The sequence below is a fragment of the Saccopteryx bilineata genome, chromosome 2 (assembly GCF_036850765.1).
Source record: "Saccopteryx bilineata isolate mSacBil1 chromosome 2, mSacBil1_pri_phased_curated, whole genome shotgun sequence".
Taxonomy (NCBI): domain Eukaryota; kingdom Metazoa; phylum Chordata; class Mammalia; order Chiroptera; family Emballonuridae; genus Saccopteryx; species Saccopteryx bilineata.
In genome coordinates, this window is record NC_089491.1 from 48,788,586 (window position 1) to 48,811,433 (window position 22,848).

The 22,848-nt window shown below is 39.5% G+C and overlaps 1 protein-coding gene across 10 annotated transcripts in view; it reads right to left on the bottom strand.

Annotated features, from left to right (window-relative positions):
- LOC136324324 (transducin-like enhancer protein 4) overlaps window positions 1-22,848 on the bottom strand; it is a 153,558-nt gene that overhangs the window by 93,039 nt on the left and 37,671 nt on the right. For 4 of the 10 annotated variants that reach the window (XM_066257031.1, XM_066257030.1, XM_066257033.1 and 1 more), the window contains exons 5-6: window positions 20,153-20,215; window positions 5,386-5,460 (exon numbers count right to left, since the gene is read on the bottom strand). In XM_066257031.1, the coding sequence (XP_066113128.1) occupies window positions 5,386-5,460; window positions 20,153-20,215 (138 nt within the window). The remainder of the gene's footprint in view (window positions 1-5,385; window positions 5,461-20,152; window positions 20,216-22,848) is intronic. The other 6 variants (XM_066257035.1, XM_066257034.1, XM_066257036.1 and 3 more) reach the window with 2 other exon arrangements.

Here is a 22,848-nt window from a genome sequence, read left to right on the forward strand (position 1 = left end):
CGCATGGCCTCACCTCAGGCACTAAAATAATTTGGTTGCCAACAATTGGAGCAGGGAGCCAGATGGGCAGAACATCAGCCCTAGATGGGGGTTGCCGGGTGGATCCCAGTCAGTCGGGGCACATGTGGGAGAGTCTGTCTCTCTGCCTCCTTGCCTCTCACTTAATTTTTTTAAAAAAAAAGTTTATCCCATATAATATACGTTTAGAAAACAGCAGTAGTAATCAGTTGGGAGAAGTACAAGAAAGGAAAGCTCCGCTATAAGTTTAATGAAAAGTATTTTAAAAATAATGTAAAAGCTGAGCCGTTCACAAATAATGGTTCTAGCACGTGAGATGAGTATAACTGCCTGCCTACCACAGGAAACCCCCTTACAGCCTACTACGAAGTGCCAGCCCTGGTGTCTTAGTTCCTCCAGGAAAGCAGAGGAGGGGCAGGGCCGGGTTGCGGGTAATTTTGAGAGATGATCCCAGAACCAGAGCTGCTGGCCTAGGGAAAGTGAATCAGAGAAGAGAAAGTTAAGGGTTTGATCGCCACACCAAGAGCTGACAACTGCCACAGGGCAACTGAAGCTCCATCTCGCTACACCCTTCATGGAGGAATGTAAAAGCTCACAACTGCCCACCCAAGGGACAGGAGGGAAGCATTCCACTGCCGGCCTGCAGGTCCAGGGAGGTACTTCAATGTGGCTGAGCAGAGCTGTCAAGCTAGGTAGGACCCAGGTAGTAAAGGCAATGGCTGAGAGAGCAGTTATGAGGTAGGCCCAGGAAGGACAACATCTGTGCCCACAACTACTGCAAACTGAACAATACTTCTGGAAGATCCTTTATTAGCGATTATAGGAGAGATGTAAATACAGCTTTTGGATACTTAACATTTCTACTTTTGTTTAAAAAGCAGTTTAATTTTATTTCAGATTTAGTGTTATTGGAGGCTATGTTGTAAGGGAGGAAAAAACACATGCACGTTTTTACATATACCATCCTATTTCTTGCAGGGTTTTTTTTTTTTTTAACCTAATGCTAATTATTTTTAAAAGAGGCTACAAGGGAAATCACCATAATGGTGCATTTAAATGGCTTTGAAACTTAAAATAGCAGTTTTGAAATCTACAATGGAAAAAGAGGGACATATATTTTAAAACTGTCATATTGCAAAACCTTCTGCCAAAATGCCAATCTGGAAAGTATACATATATAATTTAAGGACAATATAACAAAATGCTAAGAGGGAAAAAAAAACCACCCAAAGGTATTGTCATTTTAAAAAAAAATAACTCAAACACATAGGACAGTAAAGGCAAAGTCATTTAAATCATTTCCTTAGTAATACAAGTAATATTTAAATAGATTTAATAGTGCTGCTCCAAACCAATGAATTATGGGTTTAAAACCTATTAAAATGTAATGTTTTTTTCCTGAGCTGAGAGGAGAGAGATTTAAATCCACTGAATTTTAATATTTCAGCTTGAGCTGCAGGAGGTAGAGAAAGTCCAAATGAACTATTCCATCAGCACCATTCAAGCATGAACATTTTAATCAGTTTTACTTCCTTGGAGTTCTCTAACACAGTTTACGCTGTCATTCTGAAAGCACTTAACACAGAGAGTGTGAAAAACCACCAAGGCTTGTTATTGCCTTCACAATTGATGGCAAATAATTTTGCAGACTTCCTATCATTAAAATGTCACAGCTAAAAATTGAGGTTCAGCATTTCTTGTGCTAAACTGCATTTTCCTACAACACCATAGCATACCTGGTTCTGTTCTTAAGGACTTTTCAGAGGGTGTGCTTTTTCAAAAAATGCTATTTCTATCTTATTTTTTTCTTCAAAGAGTTAGGTTTAAAAGTGGGGGGATTCCACAGGAAGCTCATTTTTATTTTTACAAAAGCCAAACATTTTCTCTTCCAATGTTTATCCTAATAAAACTTTTGTTTCTTAATGGTAGCTTCTTTGGTGAAATTTTATGAGGTTCCTAAGTCAGCCTCCTTTATTAAGCATAACCACATTCACACAGCATGTGCTGATTATATAGTATAATGGATTTAAAAAGCATTTTAAGATAGTCAGATGACTCAATTTAATAATACAGGAAATGAAAACATCATTTCTAATTAGATCATATTACTGATCTAAAACTACAATTTGTGTGTTGTTCCAACAGTGTGATCTCGCAGAGATTCTAATTTAAAAACACAGTGGCTAGTAGGACACATGACAAGATCAAACTAGATGCATAACATTCCCTCAGCCCATTTGGGGAAACTCCAGGAAGGCTTCAAGGAAACGTGAAATACAACCAATTTAAAACAAAACACAAAATATTAACTATAGAAAACAACAAAGGACAGGTTTTATTCTTATAAATAAAAGATAAATGATATTTAACTTACTTCAATCTATCAACAGTTTTAAACTGAACATGACCTGTGAAAGAAATCATTATAACTGTGTTTCATTCCATTAAGCACAACTAGCTTATTGTCAGGAGAACAAGCAGCCTCTCCAGGTTTCGGGCTCACTTCAGCATTCTGCATTTAAACAGTATGGATCACTGGTTTGGCTCATTTACCAATGGAGGTAGAATAATATTGCAGTGTTAAAAAGGTGCTTCATCAGATTTCATTAAATCTAGGAACATTTGCACTGGTCTGGATGGTGTGCATACATATAAAAAAGATACATGTGTAATGATAAATAAACGAAGGTCTGCGGGTGCTTAGACGGGTCTTGGCTTCTCGGGAGAAAAATTTGCATCCGCTCCGCACAAAAAACCATTGCCTACTACAGTCTAAGACTAAAGTAACCTTCTAAAATTAACCCCTCATCACTTTTGGTTGCAGGTCTAAACACCATCACCTCACAACTCAGTCCTGCCCAAGGGCAACAGCAGATGCATTTAGAATTCTACAATGTCACAACTCTGGAAACTACTAGACACAGGACTACACCAAGGCTGAAAGAGACAGAGAGTAGCAGCAGAAGAAACACATCAGGTTTATTTTCAAGCCTTTTCCTTCTCACTTGGTTTGTAGCTCCCTAAAACTATTGGGTTTGTTTTTCTATTTCTGCAACCTATTTTTCAGAAGTTAGACTACGTGATTTCGACTTCATTTTCTGATCAGATACAAATAATCTGGAATTCCCACCAGATCCACCAACTGCAGCACATACTGCTTAAATAGCATGCAGCTCTACTAAGTTTTTCAAATAAGGTTTTAGGTCACAAAATTTAATGTTTCATTTTAATAATTAAATCCATATATACACAACTTACATGTTTCTTAGTTACAGTCTAATAAATCACCCTTTCTCTGAGAAAAGGCAATCTGCCACACCATTCAGGACAAAGTATATAAAATGAAAGAGATACAAAACAGTAATAAAATATACTTGATGTGAAAGGAAGGGAACTTGTTCTGATTTTTTATCTTCCCTCATATTTTTAAGCAACATGCAACACAAAACAATGTGTTTTTTGATTTAGATTAATCTCTCCACTGTACAGACAGTAACTAGTAAGACTCGGAAAAGAAACAAAAAAGTATTGTTTTCCTAGAGAAGACTGTCAACCAGACACGAGGTAGGATGGACACTTATACTTTAGTAGTTCATATGAACAATGAACACTAAGCCAGAAATGACCCAGCAAGCTCACACTCCGCTCAGTCTCTCTTTCAACAGCAGCCAGTGCAGAGCCTGACAAATGTAGGTTCTTTCCCTAGTGACCCTGGGAGAGGTGGTAACCAAAGTACATCCCAACATAAATAAAACACACATGGTCAAGCAAACACAGCTGGCATTTTACATATAATGCTTACTTTAAAATTAAAGCTTTGTTGCCTGACCAGAGGTGGTGCAGTGAATAAAGCACAGACCTGGAATGCTGAGGACACTAGTTAGAAACCCCAGTCTTGGCTGGTCAAGGCACATGCAGAGGCAACTACAAGTCGATGCTTCCTATTCCTCCCACCTGCCTTTGCACCCCTCCCCCGTCTCTAAAATCAATAATTTAAAAGAAATTTTTAAAAAAATTAAAGCTTTGTCAACGTTTTATAAAATGTAATATACTGCTGTTTTCTGGAATTTTAGGAACTAATTGTGAAATGCATTCCTCCCTCATCTCTCTCCCTTACACCCCCAGTGGAAGAAAATGTATGACAAATGAGTCTATGGTGGCTTGTTCTGATTCAACCTCTTCTTTCTCGGGGACACTTCTCAAGAAATAAAGGTTACCTTTCCATTTATTATGTCTCTAATTTACAACCACTATTTTCATGTGGTCGGAGGGACTCAACATAGAGCTCGAAATAGCCCATTTAAAAAAGCTACAATCAGACTCTGCTCCACCAGCACCGGCAGTCATCTCAGAGTCCTGCTTTCCTTGTTAAAAGACAGAGGCATAACTGAAGCAGTATCTTCACTTCAGATTGATTATCAGGCGACCCATATCCGCATCTTCACTCTCAGCTATTCGAATTTTAATGAAAGTAAATGGAATAATTACCATTTCAAAGTGTGTTTGATATATGTGCTAAGGAGGAAAAAAAAAAAAAGACTTTCACAAAAGTGTATAATCCATACACAAAAGAAAGTATTTGGGAGGAGGAAGAAAGAGGCAATACAGTTGTAGTGCCTTCATTACAATAACCTAAGTAACTGCTTGTACCAGCTACATAAACAGAGATGTGAATTTTGTGCTCTTTTGAGCTACGATTTCTTGCTTTTATATCCAAGTTTGAGCACCTAATTTTTTCACTTGTTACCTTAATCTGGGGGAACAAAAATGTAATTGGGGTTGGAGTAACTGCCTAAACCCATGGATTCCAGTAGGATTTTTATGCAACATTATTAATGCTACTATTGCAAGGAAGGATTTTCTCTCTGGGCAGTGATTTTCAAACAGGTGGTGTTCATCTATTATTTCTACTACAAATGGACATTAGCCCATAAGTACCACTGATCACAGAGAAGAGTAGTAGGGTGATGCAAAAACTGTACATTTCACTAAAAAATGACATTAAGGTACTCTGTATTTGAGGTAAGATTTAAAAAATCAGGTCATTTTAACATCAGAGCAATACGAATCATTTTCTGACATAGGTTAGCAACAGAAGCTTACTGCAAAGGAAGGAAATATTATGAAAACTACCCAGTCTCCTTAAAGGAGAGTTTTTGGGAACATGTCAGCTGAACTGGTGAGAATATGATCCAAAGTTTCTGAGGTAGCCACCAAATTTCACATGAGGTTAAAGGCAAAGTGCTGATTTTCACTCTGTGGTCCTCTACTGCCTTTGGCCCTTTTCATAGACCACCACTGAAAAGAGAGAGTGAGAGAGCTGATGACAAACACCAAGATCAGAGCTAAAATGGAAAGGGCACGTACCCCAATGATGGCGTTCAGTTCTGCCATGGTCACCTGCTTGGCCCGTTCCACAGCCTGCACCACTTGTTGCTGGTGCTATAAATGAAGATCAGAAACAGAATACAATTATTTGCCTTCTACTAGGTCAAGAATAGCTTTTCCTAACATGTCCTCTAACTTCAATCACATGCAAAATAGGATTTGGAGGTCTCCATACTGCAGAAACAAGCCCGGGTGGGTGGATGACTGAATGCCTACGGTACATCTGGGTTTATACTGCTGAGAAGTAAGCTGAGCGCCCACTGCGCCCCCCAGGTGCGCTCCCTTACAAGGGTACAAGCAGCTTAACACAACCCTTTTCCCTTTCTTTGTACCCCCTCTTCTTTTCCCACCTATGTAAAAATTTTCAAAATATTTCCTAGAAATAGTTATTTTTAAAATTCCTCATGATGTTTGATAAAAACACTAAAAAGACATATAGGTTTAAATGTTTCCATTTCTTCTATAATTGTGAAGTGTTCATATTTTAATTCCTAAAATAAAGAGTTGCAAATTTAAGAGATTTAAAAGGTAGGTGCAACTATCGGTAGTAGTCAAGTTTAAGGACTTCAGGTGTTTTTTTTTAAATGCAATGGAAAAACAAAAGCCTACAAGTTTAAATTATTTTTCTTTGAGGAAAACTAGGATGGACAGTACAGGATCATCTCTCTATCCACGATTCAGTTCTATAAAGAGTGATAAAGCACTGATATTAGTAATTTTTCTAACACTCAAAAGATTAAATGCACAGAAGTCTTGGTATGGAGGCTCTCAAATCTGGACATACGCAGTGCCCCATAAATGTTAAATATTATCCCCACCTAAATATACTTGAAGACTGTAATATCTCCATACTCAAACTTGGTCTAAAACAGGTCTCTTCTGGACTTCCTTTACGTATGTAGGTTTAGCGAATGAAGAGCCAAAGGGACTGTGCTGTGAACAGTGGCACTCCTGTGTGTGCCTGGGAAGAGTTCTGTTTTGGTTGAGCCCAGTTAAGAAATGCAGCTAACATTCTCCACTGCTCTGAAGTAAATATGAAGCTGGGCTATCACACTATGTAATACATACAGAGCTAATCTACCAGTTAAACACGAAGTCTCCCTTGAGCTACACCTGGTGCTACATTCCCAAACCCTTGATTCAACAGTTCCTGAGATTAACCAGGACCGCCACTTCCACCTCTGCGCTGTGAAGGGGCAGTAGTGGGCAAGGTGAGGTGATGTGGGGGAGGTGACGTGGGGGAGGTGACGTGGGGGAGACAACTACTCTGAATGACTTATCTACATTTAGTGTTTTCCCCCTTGATCTCCTAACAAAATATGTATTTTGTGCCTACAAGTAACGGAAAGAAAAATGTCAAATAAGAGATCACTGCATTTGAAGCTTTTAATAAACTTTGAACATTAAATATACCTTTGATTTTCTTTAACTGTAAGAGTTTTAAAACAAGAGTTAAGAAGCAACAGAGGTATAGATACCTCTGTCCACTCTCTTACTCTTTAATAAAATATTTGCCAAACTGAAGTAATTTCTTTCTCTGAAGTAAAAATCCTAAAAATTTATAAAAACACTAGAAAGGCACAATAAAATGACCAGTAATAGTTTTCCTAAAGCCAACCTGACTATGTATGTTTGCTGAGCACCTACTATGTGCCGAGTACAGAGCTCAATGTTTAGTTTTAGGGTAACCTGATTGTCAGAGTAATAAAAAATGGCAACACTTAGAAAGCAGAGAAAAAGACAACATGTAGGACTCTGGGATTTATCTAATACCCAAAGTTGGTATAAGGACAGAAATTTTTATGATATTTTCTACCTTTTATCTTCAACAATGGCTGCTCACGACTTCAAAAAAAACTAAAAGCTCAAGGACCACACGTACACACATCCAACACATACATCATTCATTCTACTCATCCAACCATTCATTCAACAAAAGCTTTTAAGCACATTTTACTCTCTACCATTTCTGTACATTAATGAAGTTACTTCCATATTACTAAAATATCATCTACTTTATGTTAAGCATTCACAGAACAGCTCTGTAAGACAAAGATGCAGAAAATACAACTAGTTAGGGCCTTTCTACCACAAAGATCATTCAACTCTTGCTTCATAAACTGGATTCCAACTGCCAAGATCAGCAAAGATGCCTTAGGCAGTGGTGATATCTTTCTAGCTCAGCATTAAAGTCAATTGTATTTATTGAGAAAACCAGAAACACACCAGTGAACCATAACACTAACATCTGATGTTCCTGTAAAAACTCTTGTTAAAAAGCTAAAATGACAATGGAAGTCCTGATTCAGCTCCTTCCTTGTCTCTCACGGCAATGGCCATGTTATACCACAGCTGAACTTTACCTGTCCGTTCAGGATTTCACTTCCCCGTTTCTGCTAGCTGTGAATCATCTGCTGTTTAGAAGCTCCCTAAGGGCAAAGAATGCCTCCTCCTCCTCTATGTGCTCTGAGAGCACCAAGAGACACCCTGATTCTGCTCACACGGCAACACAGTAACATTATACCACAGACTAAACAAGTATGCATCAGAGAAGGTGAAAATTAAAACTCAGAGAAGAAGCAAAAGAAAAAATAAAGCAAGAGAAGAAACCCAAAGTACTCTCATAAACTGATCCAAAGAAGTCATACTTTTCCATGTTGAAATTGTAACAAATAATCTCCCTGAATCAGAAAACACAGCAAGTGTTTCACATCTTAAAAACATGACAGCTTTCGGAAAAAAAAAAAAAAGAAAAAAGAAAAGAAACGTGACAGCTTTCCCATTATCTCTGCCATCTCTTACCCTTTCCTTCCTACCCTTCCGTTCTCCCTTCTCCCACTCGACCCTACATCTCATTTCCTCTCCCACTACCTGCTAATCCCTCTGCCACTTCACAAGTGGTGACAGCCACTCTAGACTCAGTAGACCTGCATAAGGCAACGATCCTTACGGCCTCTTTATTGCTCAAGCTGCTCCCTCAGATATAAGCTCCTGGTTTAAACTTTACACCAGCAGCACGAAAGGAAATACCACTACGAGTGTATTAATAAGCCAAAGGCGAAAGGGGTCCTGTAACCAGGATTCGGAAGAGAGAGGGAGAGGGAGAGAGAAAAACCCAATATTCATTTTAATCCTTAAAAAGAAAACCTACATGTGGTTATGATTCTACAACTCTGTAAGTTTACTAAAAACCATTGATTTATACACTTAAAATAAGTATATTTTATGAAGTATATAAAGTATATCTCAAAAAGACTGATTTAAGGAATACAAGCATGGTTGGGAAAAATGGTCAGTAAATGAAATTGCTCATTGACTTTCACCATAAAATTATTTTTTACATGTGTTCAGGAAAAGTATTGTAAATATAAACAATTTAAGCTTCAAGGTCTAACAATGCCTGATGAGAAACAGACCTTAACATACCAGGAACATGTTAAATACAATAGGTGTTTAACACATATTTCTCAGGAGATTACAATGACAATACCTGCCATGCCTTTCCTTCCAAGCATGGCAATAGAGATGGTACTTCTGATAAACAGTGATTTAAAAAGACACTCTGTAAAAGCTCAAAAAAAATTTTATACCCCTCTTTATTGAGAGTCATAGTAAAGGGGTAGTACGGGCAGAAATGGAAAACGAAGCCAGGTTCTTTTAATAAACAATAAGAACGTTCCTGATACATGGGAATCCACAAGTGAACGGAACTCTTCAGAGAACCCCAGACATTCAGGAGTGGAAGATACTAGATTCTGTACTACAAAGGCTACAGAAAGAAATGACAAAAGCACACTTCCTGAGGCATCAGAAAAGGTTTCGTTTTCTTATTCATTTCTTAAATATTTATTTAGCACCTACTATAAACCATGCATTATACCAGAAACTGAGATAAGAGGAATGAACAAGACATTCAGTGAATTAATAATACTCAAGAGGTTTTGTAATTACAATAAGAGGATAATTTCCATAAAGAAAATTACAGGATGCTATGTAATCACTTATCAGGGAAATATCTAATTGAATCTCAGGCCTGAGGGAGGATTTCCTAGGGAAGCTGACCCTCGCCCCCCCCACCCCCAGACCAAGAGGCCAGATGTGCAGGAGTTCTGTGGAGGAAGAGCCAGGGAAAAGGAATTCCAGGGAGGGGAGCAGCTAGGCTGAGGTCCCTGAAGGAGAAAAGGGTGGTCTGTCAAGGAAGAGAAAGAACGTGTATGTGGGGAAGGATGTAGGGGAAGGGAAAGCTGGGAGAGACAAGGCAGGTTAGATTTTGAAGGCCTCCTTGGGAATGGCAAGCCACAATGCCAAACTCATTCAAGTGCAACAGGTATTCACAGGAAGGACAGCAAAGGCGAGTGCGTGAAGTCATCTGAGTATGGTGCACACACACTCTAGAGAACCATGTGCTAGTGGGAAGTGGAATCTGTAAGGCAGGAGGCAGCCAAAGAGAGAAGGGTAAATAAGTTAGACTTTACCCCAGTAAGGCAATTTTTATTAAAAATGTTTAAGCAGCTGAGTGTTATCAGTTCTGTATTTCAGTAAGATATACCTGGTAACAGTAAGAAGATGGATGGCAAGAAGTGAACCGAATCCAATACATTCCAAGGTGAAAAATACTTAGGCCTGAATTGGACCATATACCTTCCTAATAAGAATCACACTAGCCACATGTACAAAAAAGCCATTCACTCAGAACTAGAAAGGACCTTTAGAAAACATGAGATCCAGAATCCAGTAGTCCCCACAAGCACTGTAATAACCAACCAACAAAAGTCTTTCTGTATTTTCTGGGCTGAGGGGATTGGGATGATAGCACTTGTTTACCAACCACAGGCCCCAAGTCATTACTAACTCCAACTTCCTCTATCATACCCTAAAGCTGGGGTAGTCAACCTTTTTATACCTACCACCCACTTTTGTATCTCTGTTAGTAGTAAAATTTTCTAACCGCCCACCGGTTCCAGAGTAATGGTGATTTATAAAGTAGGGAAGTAACTTTACTTTATAAAATTTATTAAGCAGAGTTACAGCAAGTTAAAGCATATAATAATAACTTACCAAGTACTTTATGTTGGATTTTTGCTAAATTTGGCAGAATAAATCTTTATAAAACAACTTACTGTAGTTAAATCTATCTTTTTATTTATACTTTGGTTGCTCTGCTACCGCCCCCCCATGAAAGCTGGAACGCCCACTAGTGGGCGGTGGGGACCAGGTTGACTATCACTGCACAAAGAATGGTCAGTTAGTCTATGTTTGATCACTTCCTTTGAGAAAGAACTCACTACCTCATGGGTACACTTTATCCATTTGGGGATAATGCATCCTAATACTGAGTAGAAATATAGGTAGATAACTTCTTCCCACTGGACCCCACTTTGCCTCTAAAGTCTCCTCTGTTGGAGTGCACTTCAGGAACTTGAACATGGCATAATGCACATTTTCAATTTTCTGTATTAAGGTGAACATCCCCAGGTCGCTGGCTCTAGGCTGTTCATTCTTCTGGCTACTCCTCCGGTCATGCTCAAGGCAACGAGACACAATTCTCCAGGTGTGGCTGAGCAGATCAAAGCTGAGTGCAAGTGTCAGTCCATGTCCAGCAAGTCAGGCAAAAATCCTACTGAACCCTTTTTCAGCAACTCTACCAAGTTTATTAACACAAATAAGCTTTAAATTTAACCAAAACTCAAGTCAGCCTTTCCTAAATAGTATTCGAATGAATGTTAGTCCACAAGAAATTAGTTATTACCAAACAAATAACCCCACCAGGTTTTATTTGGCTAATACCTGATAAATTGGTCTTCTCTGAGCTTCAAATCTCAAAAAGAGTGAGTATGTATGCAAGGCTTTCCAAACAACTTGGCTCTGGAATTTGGGATTAAAGCTCTCAGGAGCACACCTTAGGGATTTGGATTTGGCTTTGACTTCTCCATTCTCACATAGGGGCAGAACATTCTTCACTCATTTGTCTATAAGCTCTCATAGTCTGATTTCCAGGAGAACTTTCAGCAATGTTGGAACTGTCCCACATCTGCACTACCAGCCACATATGGTGGAGACAGAGCAGTTCAATTGTGGCTACCGTGACTGGGACACTAATTTTTAACCTTATTTAATTACTTTTAATTCAAATCTTAATAAACACTGTGGCTACGGCTTCTGTATTGGACAACGCAGCCCTACTTAAAGTAGTCTAAAGTTTAGCTCCAGTAGCAAGCTAATCACTACCTAAATGAAAAGTCCAAGAAATGAGTCAGGCCTGACCAGGCGGTGGTGCAGGGGATAGAGCATCGGACTGGGATGCTGAAGACCCAGGTTCAAGACCTCGAGGTCGCCAACTTGAGCCAAAAAAAAAAAAGAAAAAGCTCACCAGCTTGGACCCAAGGTCGCTGGCTTGAGCAAGGGGTTACTCGGTCTGCTGAAGGCCCGCGGTCAAGGCACATATGAGAAAGCAATCAATGAACAACTAAAAGTGTCGCAATAAGCAACAAAAAAATGATTGATGCTTCTCATCTCTCTGTTCCTGTCTATCCCTCTCTCTGACTCTCTCTCTGTCTCTGTGGAAGGAAGGAAGGAAGGAAGGAAGGAAGGAAGGAAGGAAGGAAGGAAGGAAGGAAGGAAGGGAGGAAGGAAGGAAGGAAGGAAATGAGTTAGTTTTTCAAATGCACATTAATGTTTTTAGACACATACAGATAAGGACGAGCACTGCTGCCTTTAGTAGGGGGCCTACATTTAAACCTGCAGAAAGACATTCCCCTGCTGAGAATCACCTTTCATTTGCTAAAGGCAAGCAGGTCACCATGTCACCATAAGGATCTCACCAAACATCCAATTGTCAACAAAACACATAATCACATAGAACAAGCCAATTACTCAACCATGGAACATGGGACAGGATTATGCTCTCTGATCTCACATTCCTTATTATGAGGGGGAAGAAGATTTTAAATAAAAGGTTATCCAATGTGATAATCAAGAAACTAGACCAAATCCTCTAAAGCTCCAATCCAGGTATAGTCAGTCATTTTAGGACACTCTTTAGATATACAGTGCTGTCATAATATAATAACCAACACTGACAGAAATGAGCCCGACTGGGAAGCAGATGACTCTAAAGGCTGCTGACATTTAATGAATGATTTCTGAAGATGGTCTTCCAGGTATCACCGCATACTGATCAAGGTATCTTTGGTAATTTCAGCCAACCTGACCTACATCAAACCATGTTATCACAAGCCATTGATTTCCTTACAAAGTTAACAAGCAATGAGACGATTAACCTGGCGCCATGATGAGGCGCGAACACTGCCACCAGTGCATGTAACCACTGCATTTGTTCATTTCCTCCCTGAGGCACAATGTGAAAGTGATTGATCACATTTTTCAACTTCCATTTTACAATTTTTCTATACATGCAAAATGTGGTTCAGAGACATTCAGTACCATTTTAACCCAGGCGCCAGATAAAGAGCACTTGACAAATCCACATCTCAGAATGCAGAAGGGGTACGTTGTCCATCAAATTGGAAGTACCAAATTAACGGCATGTCCAAAATAGAAAGTCATGTGTCATTTGATCTGACTAGTTATTCTAGCTTATTGAAATCAGAATTTAAATAAATGCATATTATCAGGATTATATAATTGTATATCATTTTCTACTGTTTAAATGCAAGGTAGAGCACTCAAGTAAATCCATGGAATTTTAGAGCAAAACTCTAATTACTTGATACCAGTTATTAGAAAAGCAATAAACTCCGAGCTTTGCGTTCAAAATTCAATTTGCACCAGGAAAGCATTCAAGTTGGGACATTCTCTTTCCCTAGGTAAATACAAGAGTAAAAGTTGAAAGCTTAAAATTTTCACTCCTAACTTTTCCTTTTTATACTCCAAAACTTTGCAGTAATCAGAGAATATTGTTAAATGTGGTAAACGAATTCTTTATTTCATCTGTTAAATCAGTACTTACAGACACAAGGAAAACCTGCCGCTCTCTGATCAAGCCAAGCCCCCAGCATGGGCTCCACCCGGGCTCTGCTACAGGGCGTGCCCACTAGCCTCAAAGCAGCCCTGCTTCAGCTTAAGTAATTTAAGGAACAAGAAAACTTAGCTATGAAATTACAAAGGGGGGGAAGAGGGGAATATCCATCCTCCTTGGCACTGAAACAAGTTGTAACATTCTGCTGGAAACAAGGTTAAAGATGAATGCCATTTCTCCAAAGGTAACGATGACCAGGGGTTTAATAAATGGGAATTAGGAAGCCACAGGCCATAAGGAACTGCTTTTATGTTCTTACTCACTCTCTTCATACGGTACACACATTTCAGGTTACTGCAGGCTGTGGTCTGGAAATGGTTTTAGGCCCACGACATTAAAATGGATCAAGTCTGATGCGGCAAAACACTCAAACTGAGCTAATGTTTCTGAAATATCTTATAATTCCAAAAAACAAAGACTGACTTATCTAATATATCTTCTGTGATTTCTGGGAGAGAGACTGTCAAAATTTTTATTCCATTTTCTCCAAATCAAAGACAATACATACAAGAATATGTCTACGTCTAAGAGGGGTGAGGGGAAAAGTTCTAAGTAAAGGACTTAGAAAATGTTCCACTCATGAGAAAAGATTTTTCTTTATTCAACAATAACTTCCAGTTTCAAGTAGCATTTTCCTTCCAGCCAGTCTACTACAAAGTAGGGCAGGCCTATGTGTCTGCTACATCCCACCACTGACACACCTCTCAATGGTTATATAAATACTTTGAAAAATACAGGCATAAACATCAGCTGTGCATCTGGACCTAGGCAGCCCACAAGGCCTATAACTGTTCATATGGGTTCCTTTCCACCCCTGTGAATGTATGAATGGTAAGTAATATCTGATGGATGTTCTTTTCCTTACAATTCATACTTTGATGGCAAGAACTATGTATCATTTATATTTTAAGTGATAAATTAAAATATAAGTTGTACTGATCAAACTCAGAGCTCAATACGAGTTGTACTGATCAAACTCAGAGCTCAAGTTTTTCATATAAAGACACACCACTAGCTCAATATGACTTCCCTTTCAATCAACAATGGCAATGCAATAGTAATAATGGCCACTAATCTTATGCACAGCACAATGTCTAACTGTCCCGATAGCCCTTTTCTTACGTTAGTGTAAGATTTAGGTGAGTTTAATGGCCACCTAGCAAAGACTCCATTTCAAAGTTTGCCTTGGAGCTAGCTGTGGGCAGGCAACTGGGCATTTTTCATTGCCAAGTGAGCAACACTATGAACACCTTCCAAAAAAATGTCTTCTACCTTCTCCTTCTTGCTGTCTGGGGCAGGGTATGATGGTGCTAGTGATGATGAGCATCAATGCCAAGAGCATCAATGTCTCGAGTACGCAAGACATGGAGTCACCAAATTAGCCACAGCTGCTTCTATGTAAACTGTTGTGTGAGGGAAAACAAGTTTTTATCTTAACCAAACTATTATTCCCTTAATCCGTTACAGAAAGCCAAATCTCCGGCTGGGTTCTCTACACTGTCACTGATCCATGTATAACAACTCCACACGACAGTGCAGGCTTCCATTAGATGGATGAAAACTGCAGCCCAGGAAGCAAAGTATTTGGCCCAACATGATAAAGGAAGCAAGTGGCTGAGTAGCAACTGGGCTCTAGTGCTGCCTCTCACATAACAACTATTCCAATGAACTCTGTTCCTTGTTAGAGGAGCAGCAAGTTTCTGACAAACACAACTGTACCCCAGGAAAGATTTCCAACTACAATGTAATCAGTTTCTACCTCCATCCTACCAGGGGTTTGAAGTTCTCAAAGGTCTTAGGAACACCTTGTTGATCACCATGAGACATCTCTGCCTGTATCAAAAATAAATAATTTTATAATCTAGGGAAATAAGAATACAAAAAACACAGCTGTTCTCCAAATCAGGTCCTCAACTAGTGCCTAATATTCAATGCTTAATCTAACAGGTTAAGACCGAACTTACTGGTTTACCAAAAAATACAGAATCCCCCTCCTCCTGAAAGGTAATCTGTGTGGAGCCCTACCTGCCCGCGGCTGGAAGCAGCCCTGCGCTGCAAGGCCTCTCACACTGCATGGGAAGACGGCTGGCCAGCTCGCTCTGCACTACTACCTTAACTCTTCCCAGTTTTTACTAAGTCCTTCCTCTGCAACTGTCTCGGGACCCAAAATAATCTGGAATAGAATCCATTTCCAGCAAAAAAAACAAAACAAAAAAACACTGGCATTTACTATGTCCCAAGTTATAAAGATGAGGTTATTCCCACAATTCTATAGGAATATTCAGGCTTAGACAGATGGACTTTCCCAACACAAAGCCAGTAAGAGTCTTAGAGTTGGTCTGATTCCAAACTAGCAGAAACACTGCACGTTGCTGCCAGGGTGTAACAAGTGGCACACAACTTTCAATTGACATTAGAATCTAAAGGTATTTCCTTGGGAAGGGAGAAAGGGGACACTGTCAGCAAGTCTACTTACTGGCACCCTTTAATTTTGCTCAGGGCCTATAATGTCTAAAAGTCCTCAAAGGCTATATCCTGGCCCTGGTCAGTTGGCTCAGTGGTAGAGCATTGGCCTGCCATGTGGATGCCCCAGGTTCAATTCCTAGTCAGGGCACATAGGAGAAGCAACCATCTGCTTCTTCACCCCTCCAACTGCACCTCCACACCTTCTCTCTTTTCCCATCCAGCAGCCATGGCTCAACTGATTCTAGCACATTAGCCTGGGAGCCTCACCTTAGGTGCTAAAACTAGCTCAGTTGTGAGCATGGCCCCAGATGGGCAGAGCATCAACCTCAGATGCTGTGTGGATCCCTGTTGGGGCGCATGTAGGAGTCTCTCTACCTCCCCTCCTCTCACTTGGAAAAGAAGGGGGGAGAAAAGCTATATCCTGAAATCACTGATGAAGAAAAGAGACTCCATACACATAAACAACTTGTAAAAACAAAACCAACGTTCAGCTTAGCAACCTGGTATATTTTGAAAACAGCCAGATCCAAACTGTACTGAGAAGTCTGTTTTTCTACATAGCTTTGTGGGTAAAACACAGACCCCATCCCAAACCACTGTTCCTTCTGAGGTGAGTGCTATAGGTGAGCACCTTGAAGAGCTATCTATCATCTATGGGTGGATCTTTGCTTGCTGGTTGGGGAGAAAAGGTGTTTGTCAAATGGGAACATTAATTTTTGGAGCTAGAAGAGAATCACTTTGGAGGTTACCTAATGCCTCAACTAAGATTTTCAGCTAGTCTGTCAGCCTGGGTTTGGTTTCAATTTACACTTTTTCCCTCTATCAGAAGGACAATAGAGAGAAAAATAATCAACTCACAATCTTCCAAAAAGCAATGACCAAAAGGGGGAGGGAGGGCTTGGTTCCAGGTTCCCTCACAAGGATATTCAGAACTTAGCTGCTGCTAGTACTCCTGCGACCTAGAGTAAACATCAAGAGATGTTTACTATGTGCTAAACTGCATGTGTATAATCCCAAATAATCCTCAAAGTGATCGTGTGTGTTCCATGCTATTATTAACCTCATCGTACAGATGAGGAAACCGAGGCTTAGAGAAGCAAATCACTTGCTAAAGGTCAACCAGCTTAACTCTGTCATAGTAAGCCACAAATTTGTAACAGGGAGGCCAAGACCTGACCCAGATCCGACTGTCATCACTCTGGCATCTCTTGCTTATGGAACTGCCAACAGGGAGTTGATTATTTATAGTTCTGTCCCTGCAAATGAGGCCCAAAGTGGGATAGAGAAGAGCTTCCACTTACTACTTTGAGAGTTCCCTTTTAATGAAATTTGAGGGCAGCAGAATACAGATTAGTTTTTACCCATTCCTAAAGGACAAAAAAAAAGGGGGAAAGGGGGGAAAAAAAGCTTTAGACTGGTAAAGACTCACTTTATGGTTTATCTAAATTCCAATATTAGGGATTCTATAAAATTTTAAGAACTATTAGTGACAGCTATTTTAATGATAAGAGTTAGCAATACCTTTTTCTAATTCTGGGACTTTGGAATTAATCATATGTGAGTACAACAAGCCATTAAAATATATATTGACTAATTTTTTTTTATTTTAATGTTTTTGTGAAATCTAATAGAAAAATAATTTTTTCTTGATTATCTCCATAGACTCACTTCAAGTACTTCTGATCTACAATTATACAACTGATTTCTAAAACAAAGTCTTGCAGTTAAATAAAAACTATTATAGCTGTAATTCAGTAGCGATCTAGCTTTTCAATTTTACAAAATGAGGTACACTAGACACAAGCAACGTTAAACAGGCACATTAATCAACTCATGGGAGTTAACTTAAAAATAGACTTCATCTAGGTGTATGCAAATTCCCCTCTTGCTCTTGTCAAGTTCCAAAATATTCTCTTCAACCACTGTCCTGCAACTTATGCACTAGTCTTCAGGAAATATTTTTTCTTTCCTCTAAAGACAATCATTTTAAAACATTTTAAAATAAATTCTAACACCACAGCTGCTGTTTTGGCAGTGGGACTGTCACACGAAGAGCCAGTGTTAAAAGATCAGATTAAGAGCCTTCAGTCCTGGCACCAAGTGACGCTCGCAGCCATGCAAGAGTGATTTTCCATGCCTCTGAAGAGACAGGAAGTAGAATTCATCTTCTTCTAATAACCTGCCTGCTTCCCTCCCTCCAGATTATGGTCCATCTGGCCTCAGGGTAAAAGCAAGAAGTCTGATGCTCACTGAATGCCCAGAAGAGGAAAGAAGGTGGGCAATGTTCACACACAAAACATCAGAGGACTGGACAGGAACAGACACATCTGTGACCCACGCATCACAGGATATAAACACTTAGGTAACCTTAAAAAAAAGCCAATTAAAAATCCAAAGCAAGCAGAAGAAAACACATACACAGAATTAGGATTTAGAAAAACATGACACAGGTCATTCATTACACATGAATCAAGGATTTCAACCAAGAAATATCAAAGATAAGTAGGGAAATCCACAGTAAGTGGTGAGATTATGATGCCTACCCTCCCAGCCTAAAGCAGAAAAGGAGCTGCCAGTATCTCCCTCATGACTTTCCTCTACAGGGTACAACCTTCTCAGCCAATTAATTCCAGTCCGGTCTTGCTCAGCACCACTACCATTACACATTCTGCTCCTACTGCGCCTGTTATACAAACAACATAACTCACGTGGGAAAACCACCTACAGGCAGATCAGCTCCACCAACCCCCACAAGACCTCCTTCTACTTCTAAACATAACACTACAGATCCCACAACAATGCCCTGGGAAGAAGCTGTCCAGTAATTACATACAGAGGTCTGTGCCTGCAGAGGTCTGACACCACCCCAGGGATAATTCAAACTCTTCCTTCTACCCTGGGCTGCGACTCAACCTGGAAACAGCTCTGAGTTACACATTCTTCCCATTCTCCATAAAGCAGAGCTGGTCTCGAGTGGGCAAAGGGTACCTAGGCTTCCCTAAAGAAACACAAACAGGCCTCCCTCTTGATTTTCCTTCACCACTCCATCTAATCTAGTCGCAAGCAAATCCTAAGTGGAAATAGGTAAATGGGGATATAGTGGGTGGTGGTTTTGTGGTAACAGCTAAAAGGGGAGAAAAACAATACATCCTTTAGTGTTTGTGATCCAGAAGAGCATTTGAATTCAGGATTTTAACTTAGGTCCAGGGTCTGTGAATATAGCCATCCTAAAGGGATATATACCCAATGAAAGGTACCCCAGGTTACTGAGGTCTAACCCAGTTCAAACCAAATAAGTCAAACAGGAATAGACAACTCTTTAACATGTATGAGCAAATTCTGGCTGCACACTAACATTATCAACTCACTTCCACTAGTATGCAGGCGATGAACCACTGTCCTGAACAGCAGCAACACAACAAACTTAAAACAAACTGAGGGTAGGAGGAAAGCGTCTCTGTGCCTTCCTTCTATTCCCAAAAATTATTCCTTTCCAGCAGATTCACCTAAACTTTGTAGCTACTAAAAGCAAGCAAGCAAGCCAACAAACAAAAGCCACATAGGAGCCACCATGCACTGGAAATGCACCTCTTCATTCTGATACGTGTGCATCTGTGGACAGTGTGCACTCTCACAGATGGTGAACCAGAGAGAGCGAGGAAGCTGCAGGCCTGGCCTTGGCAATGCATGAAGTCGGGGGTGCTCAGAGCAGTGAGACCACTGAGTCCATCTTGCATGTATTTTCTCCAATGCACAGGCAACATAAAGACTTCATCAGGTAATAAAAAGTAACATTTCAAGAGCAGCTAGCCAAAAGTTACATTAGCTTGTTTACTACATAAGTACTTCCTATTTGATATCTTCTGCCAACTCTTACTGCCCAGGTGGCAAAAGTATAGAACAGCTTTTGTCTTCTGGACAATTTTTCAATCTACACTATTAGATGTCATTAAGACAAAGAGTCATAATTCTGAGCAACCCTACATCACCCAATGACAGCAAAATATTTTAATAACTAAATTTACCTTTGCACATTAGAAAATATTCCATTATATAAACAATTTATATTCCACTAAATATTAATAAGGTGCAGAAATTGGAAAACAAACACTGAATCTTAGAAATGTGCAATATGACACCAAGAGACTGACAAAGCCAAAGAGTCAGCCACAACCCCTTTTCTGTAAAACCACTAAAATGGCACCTTCTAGCCCAGTGTCTGAAAGCAACTAACTGCCTTACCTCTTGGGACAGGAAAGGAATGACTTGTGCACAGATAGCATTCAGCCTCTTGACAATCTCTGCCTGCAAAAAAACAAACAAACAAAAAAAGGAAAGCAATAAAGAGAACAGTCAGCTGGTTACAAATTCCCAAAATATTAACAGGATGATATTAAAACACACTTTATATTCTTGTTGGCGTATTTCCTAAGCAAGAGGAAAACTCTCATCAGCAAGCCCATTAAAGGGAGGCAGTGACAACAGTGCCACATTAATAGCACAATTTATTAACCAGAATTCATCTTAAAAAGTCAACCTTCAAGAACCATGACAACATAAAAAAGAATTTAATTTTCATAACTGGAAATCAGTTTTTAAAAGCCTTCAATAGGACCCTCATTCATTCTAATGTGGTTTTTTATAAAACCTTGAGTTTTCAGAATTTAAATATTAAAATACACATTCTTCCCTACATCCCAAATTCTTTCAATTAGTACTCTCCAGGATTTTATGACCAAGTCCCCAATCTGCCAAAAGAATAGCGCCCAACCAACCCCAAAAAGTTCATTAATTCAGATCCCTAATAATGAATTGTTGAAAATTGGCATTTTTTTTCTAACCATAAAAATTCCCATGTGTATTTGCCAAGATTCTCTGCATAAAAAGTTTAGAACACGTTAAAAAGTCTTCCTATACTTAGTAGTTAGCAATTTGTGGTGTATATGGAGATTAACCTTGGAAACATTATCATTGTACTATGTATCTGTAAAAGCCCCAATACCAGATAAGAGATTTTTCTGTAATAATTTTTGTAAGTATAAAATTTTTAACCAATAAGATGCTGAAGTGGAAGGGAGGAGGGTGGGAAGGAAGGAAAACCACCAATACGTTTTCTTTAAAAAGCTACCCAAAGCTTCACCAATGTTCTTCTTAACTTTTATTATCAGATGGTTCCTTACAGACTTTGGCATGTGACAAGTAAACATGTGGGTTTTTAATGCACATACATATAAAACAGCTTATATATTAATGATGGGGGGGGGAAGAGAGAAGTGTTGAGAGGCTGAAAACATAAAGCAATTACTATTCTTGAGACATGCTTAAAATAAATTCCATCAGGGTCAGTTCCTCATTTTATAAGAGGACAAAATGTTCTCTTTCTTACTAAGTCATTACCAGAATGACAGCGACATTCTGCATGTGCAATCTAGGTTTCCTTCTTTCATCAGCAACCCTTCTGACTTTATAGCTAAGCAATCTTTTAAATGCCAGCACCTTAAAAATGTTGCCACCCAAGAGAAAACAGATTCACAATGAAGTTTCCAGCCCCAGCTTTCCCTTCCAGGTCTGCATTCCTAACAGGACGGACAGAAACCCAGCACCAACAAGCAGCAGTGAATAAGGACCCAACTGTGCTGACCTGATTTCATTTACTGCATGGCCCCATGGAGCATTTAGCTATCCTTTAAGAATGCTTAAACCACCATGAAAAGCTGCAATGGGAATCACCAAACCACTCTCCACCTGGACGAACATACCACAGTGGTTATGGGGTGAAATTCCAGTGTGAGCTGAGAAAATAAGAGTACCATTCACCAGACTGAAAGCACTGTGTTTCAAAGGCATTTGGTTGCGAAGCTTTTTGTAGGGAGAGGTGGAGGGGGGAGAAAATAAAAGATAATGAGACACTTTGGGGCAGACCAAACTGATGGTTCTAATGCTTAGAACCATCTGCCAAGCATATTTTCCTCATTATGTTGTTTACATAAATAAAATAGTCCCTTGCTAGGAGGGTTGAAAAATGTGTGGGCACATAAAAAAACTGAGCTCTTTAGTTTGCCTACATAATCTAGGCAATAAAAACTACTCTCAGGAAACTTACTCAACTCGCAAAATAAAGACCAAGAAGTATTTATATGGCATCTTTAACTTTAGACCTAGACTATTTTAAGTCTGAGGCACTATTTTAAAAAATCTATATTTTCTTAAAAATAAATGTAGAAAAGTCGTTTTATTGATTCATATATGTTAACACTCATACATAACAAAAAAAGAGTGGAGAAGGGGAACCTTCCAAACATTTTCTTTAAAGACCTCCTTTTGTTTAAAAGACTTCTTAATTTCTTTAAGTTGTCATGCCAATGGATTTTCATGGTCAGGCTAATTGGCAGGAGGGCGGTGGGATGTGTGTGTGATTTCATAAAATTAAGCCAGTCATTCCTCACTTTGAAAGCTAAAGTTGCCTGGGAAACACTGCTGCTTCCATGGTCATCTAATTTTGCTTCTTTTGTCCCACCGGACCCTGCTTTAGGGAGGCATCATTTATTTACAGGCCTTCCACTGGGCTTCAGTGATCAGCCAATAATACTGTGGACACACACTTCTAATGGCCCATGTTTTGAAACTGAGTCTAATCTAATGGCGTGAGGCCCAAACTCCTTTTCCAGCACAGCCATTAAAGGATGTAGGTTATTGCTGTTGTCACCATTGATATTTGTCATTGTAATGTAATTAGGGCCCTAAAATGATGCATTACAGCCCTTGGCATAGCTTCTATTAAAATCTTTTCTTCTGCTCACTGAACTGCGACCTGCTTTCTGATGAATAACAGACAGACAGCTGTAGGGTAAGGAGCAGATTCATCAAAGAAGTATTTTTCAGCTTTGGGGAAAGGGGAAAAATACACAACCTAGGAGGAAAAGCACTAGGGGAGGAAA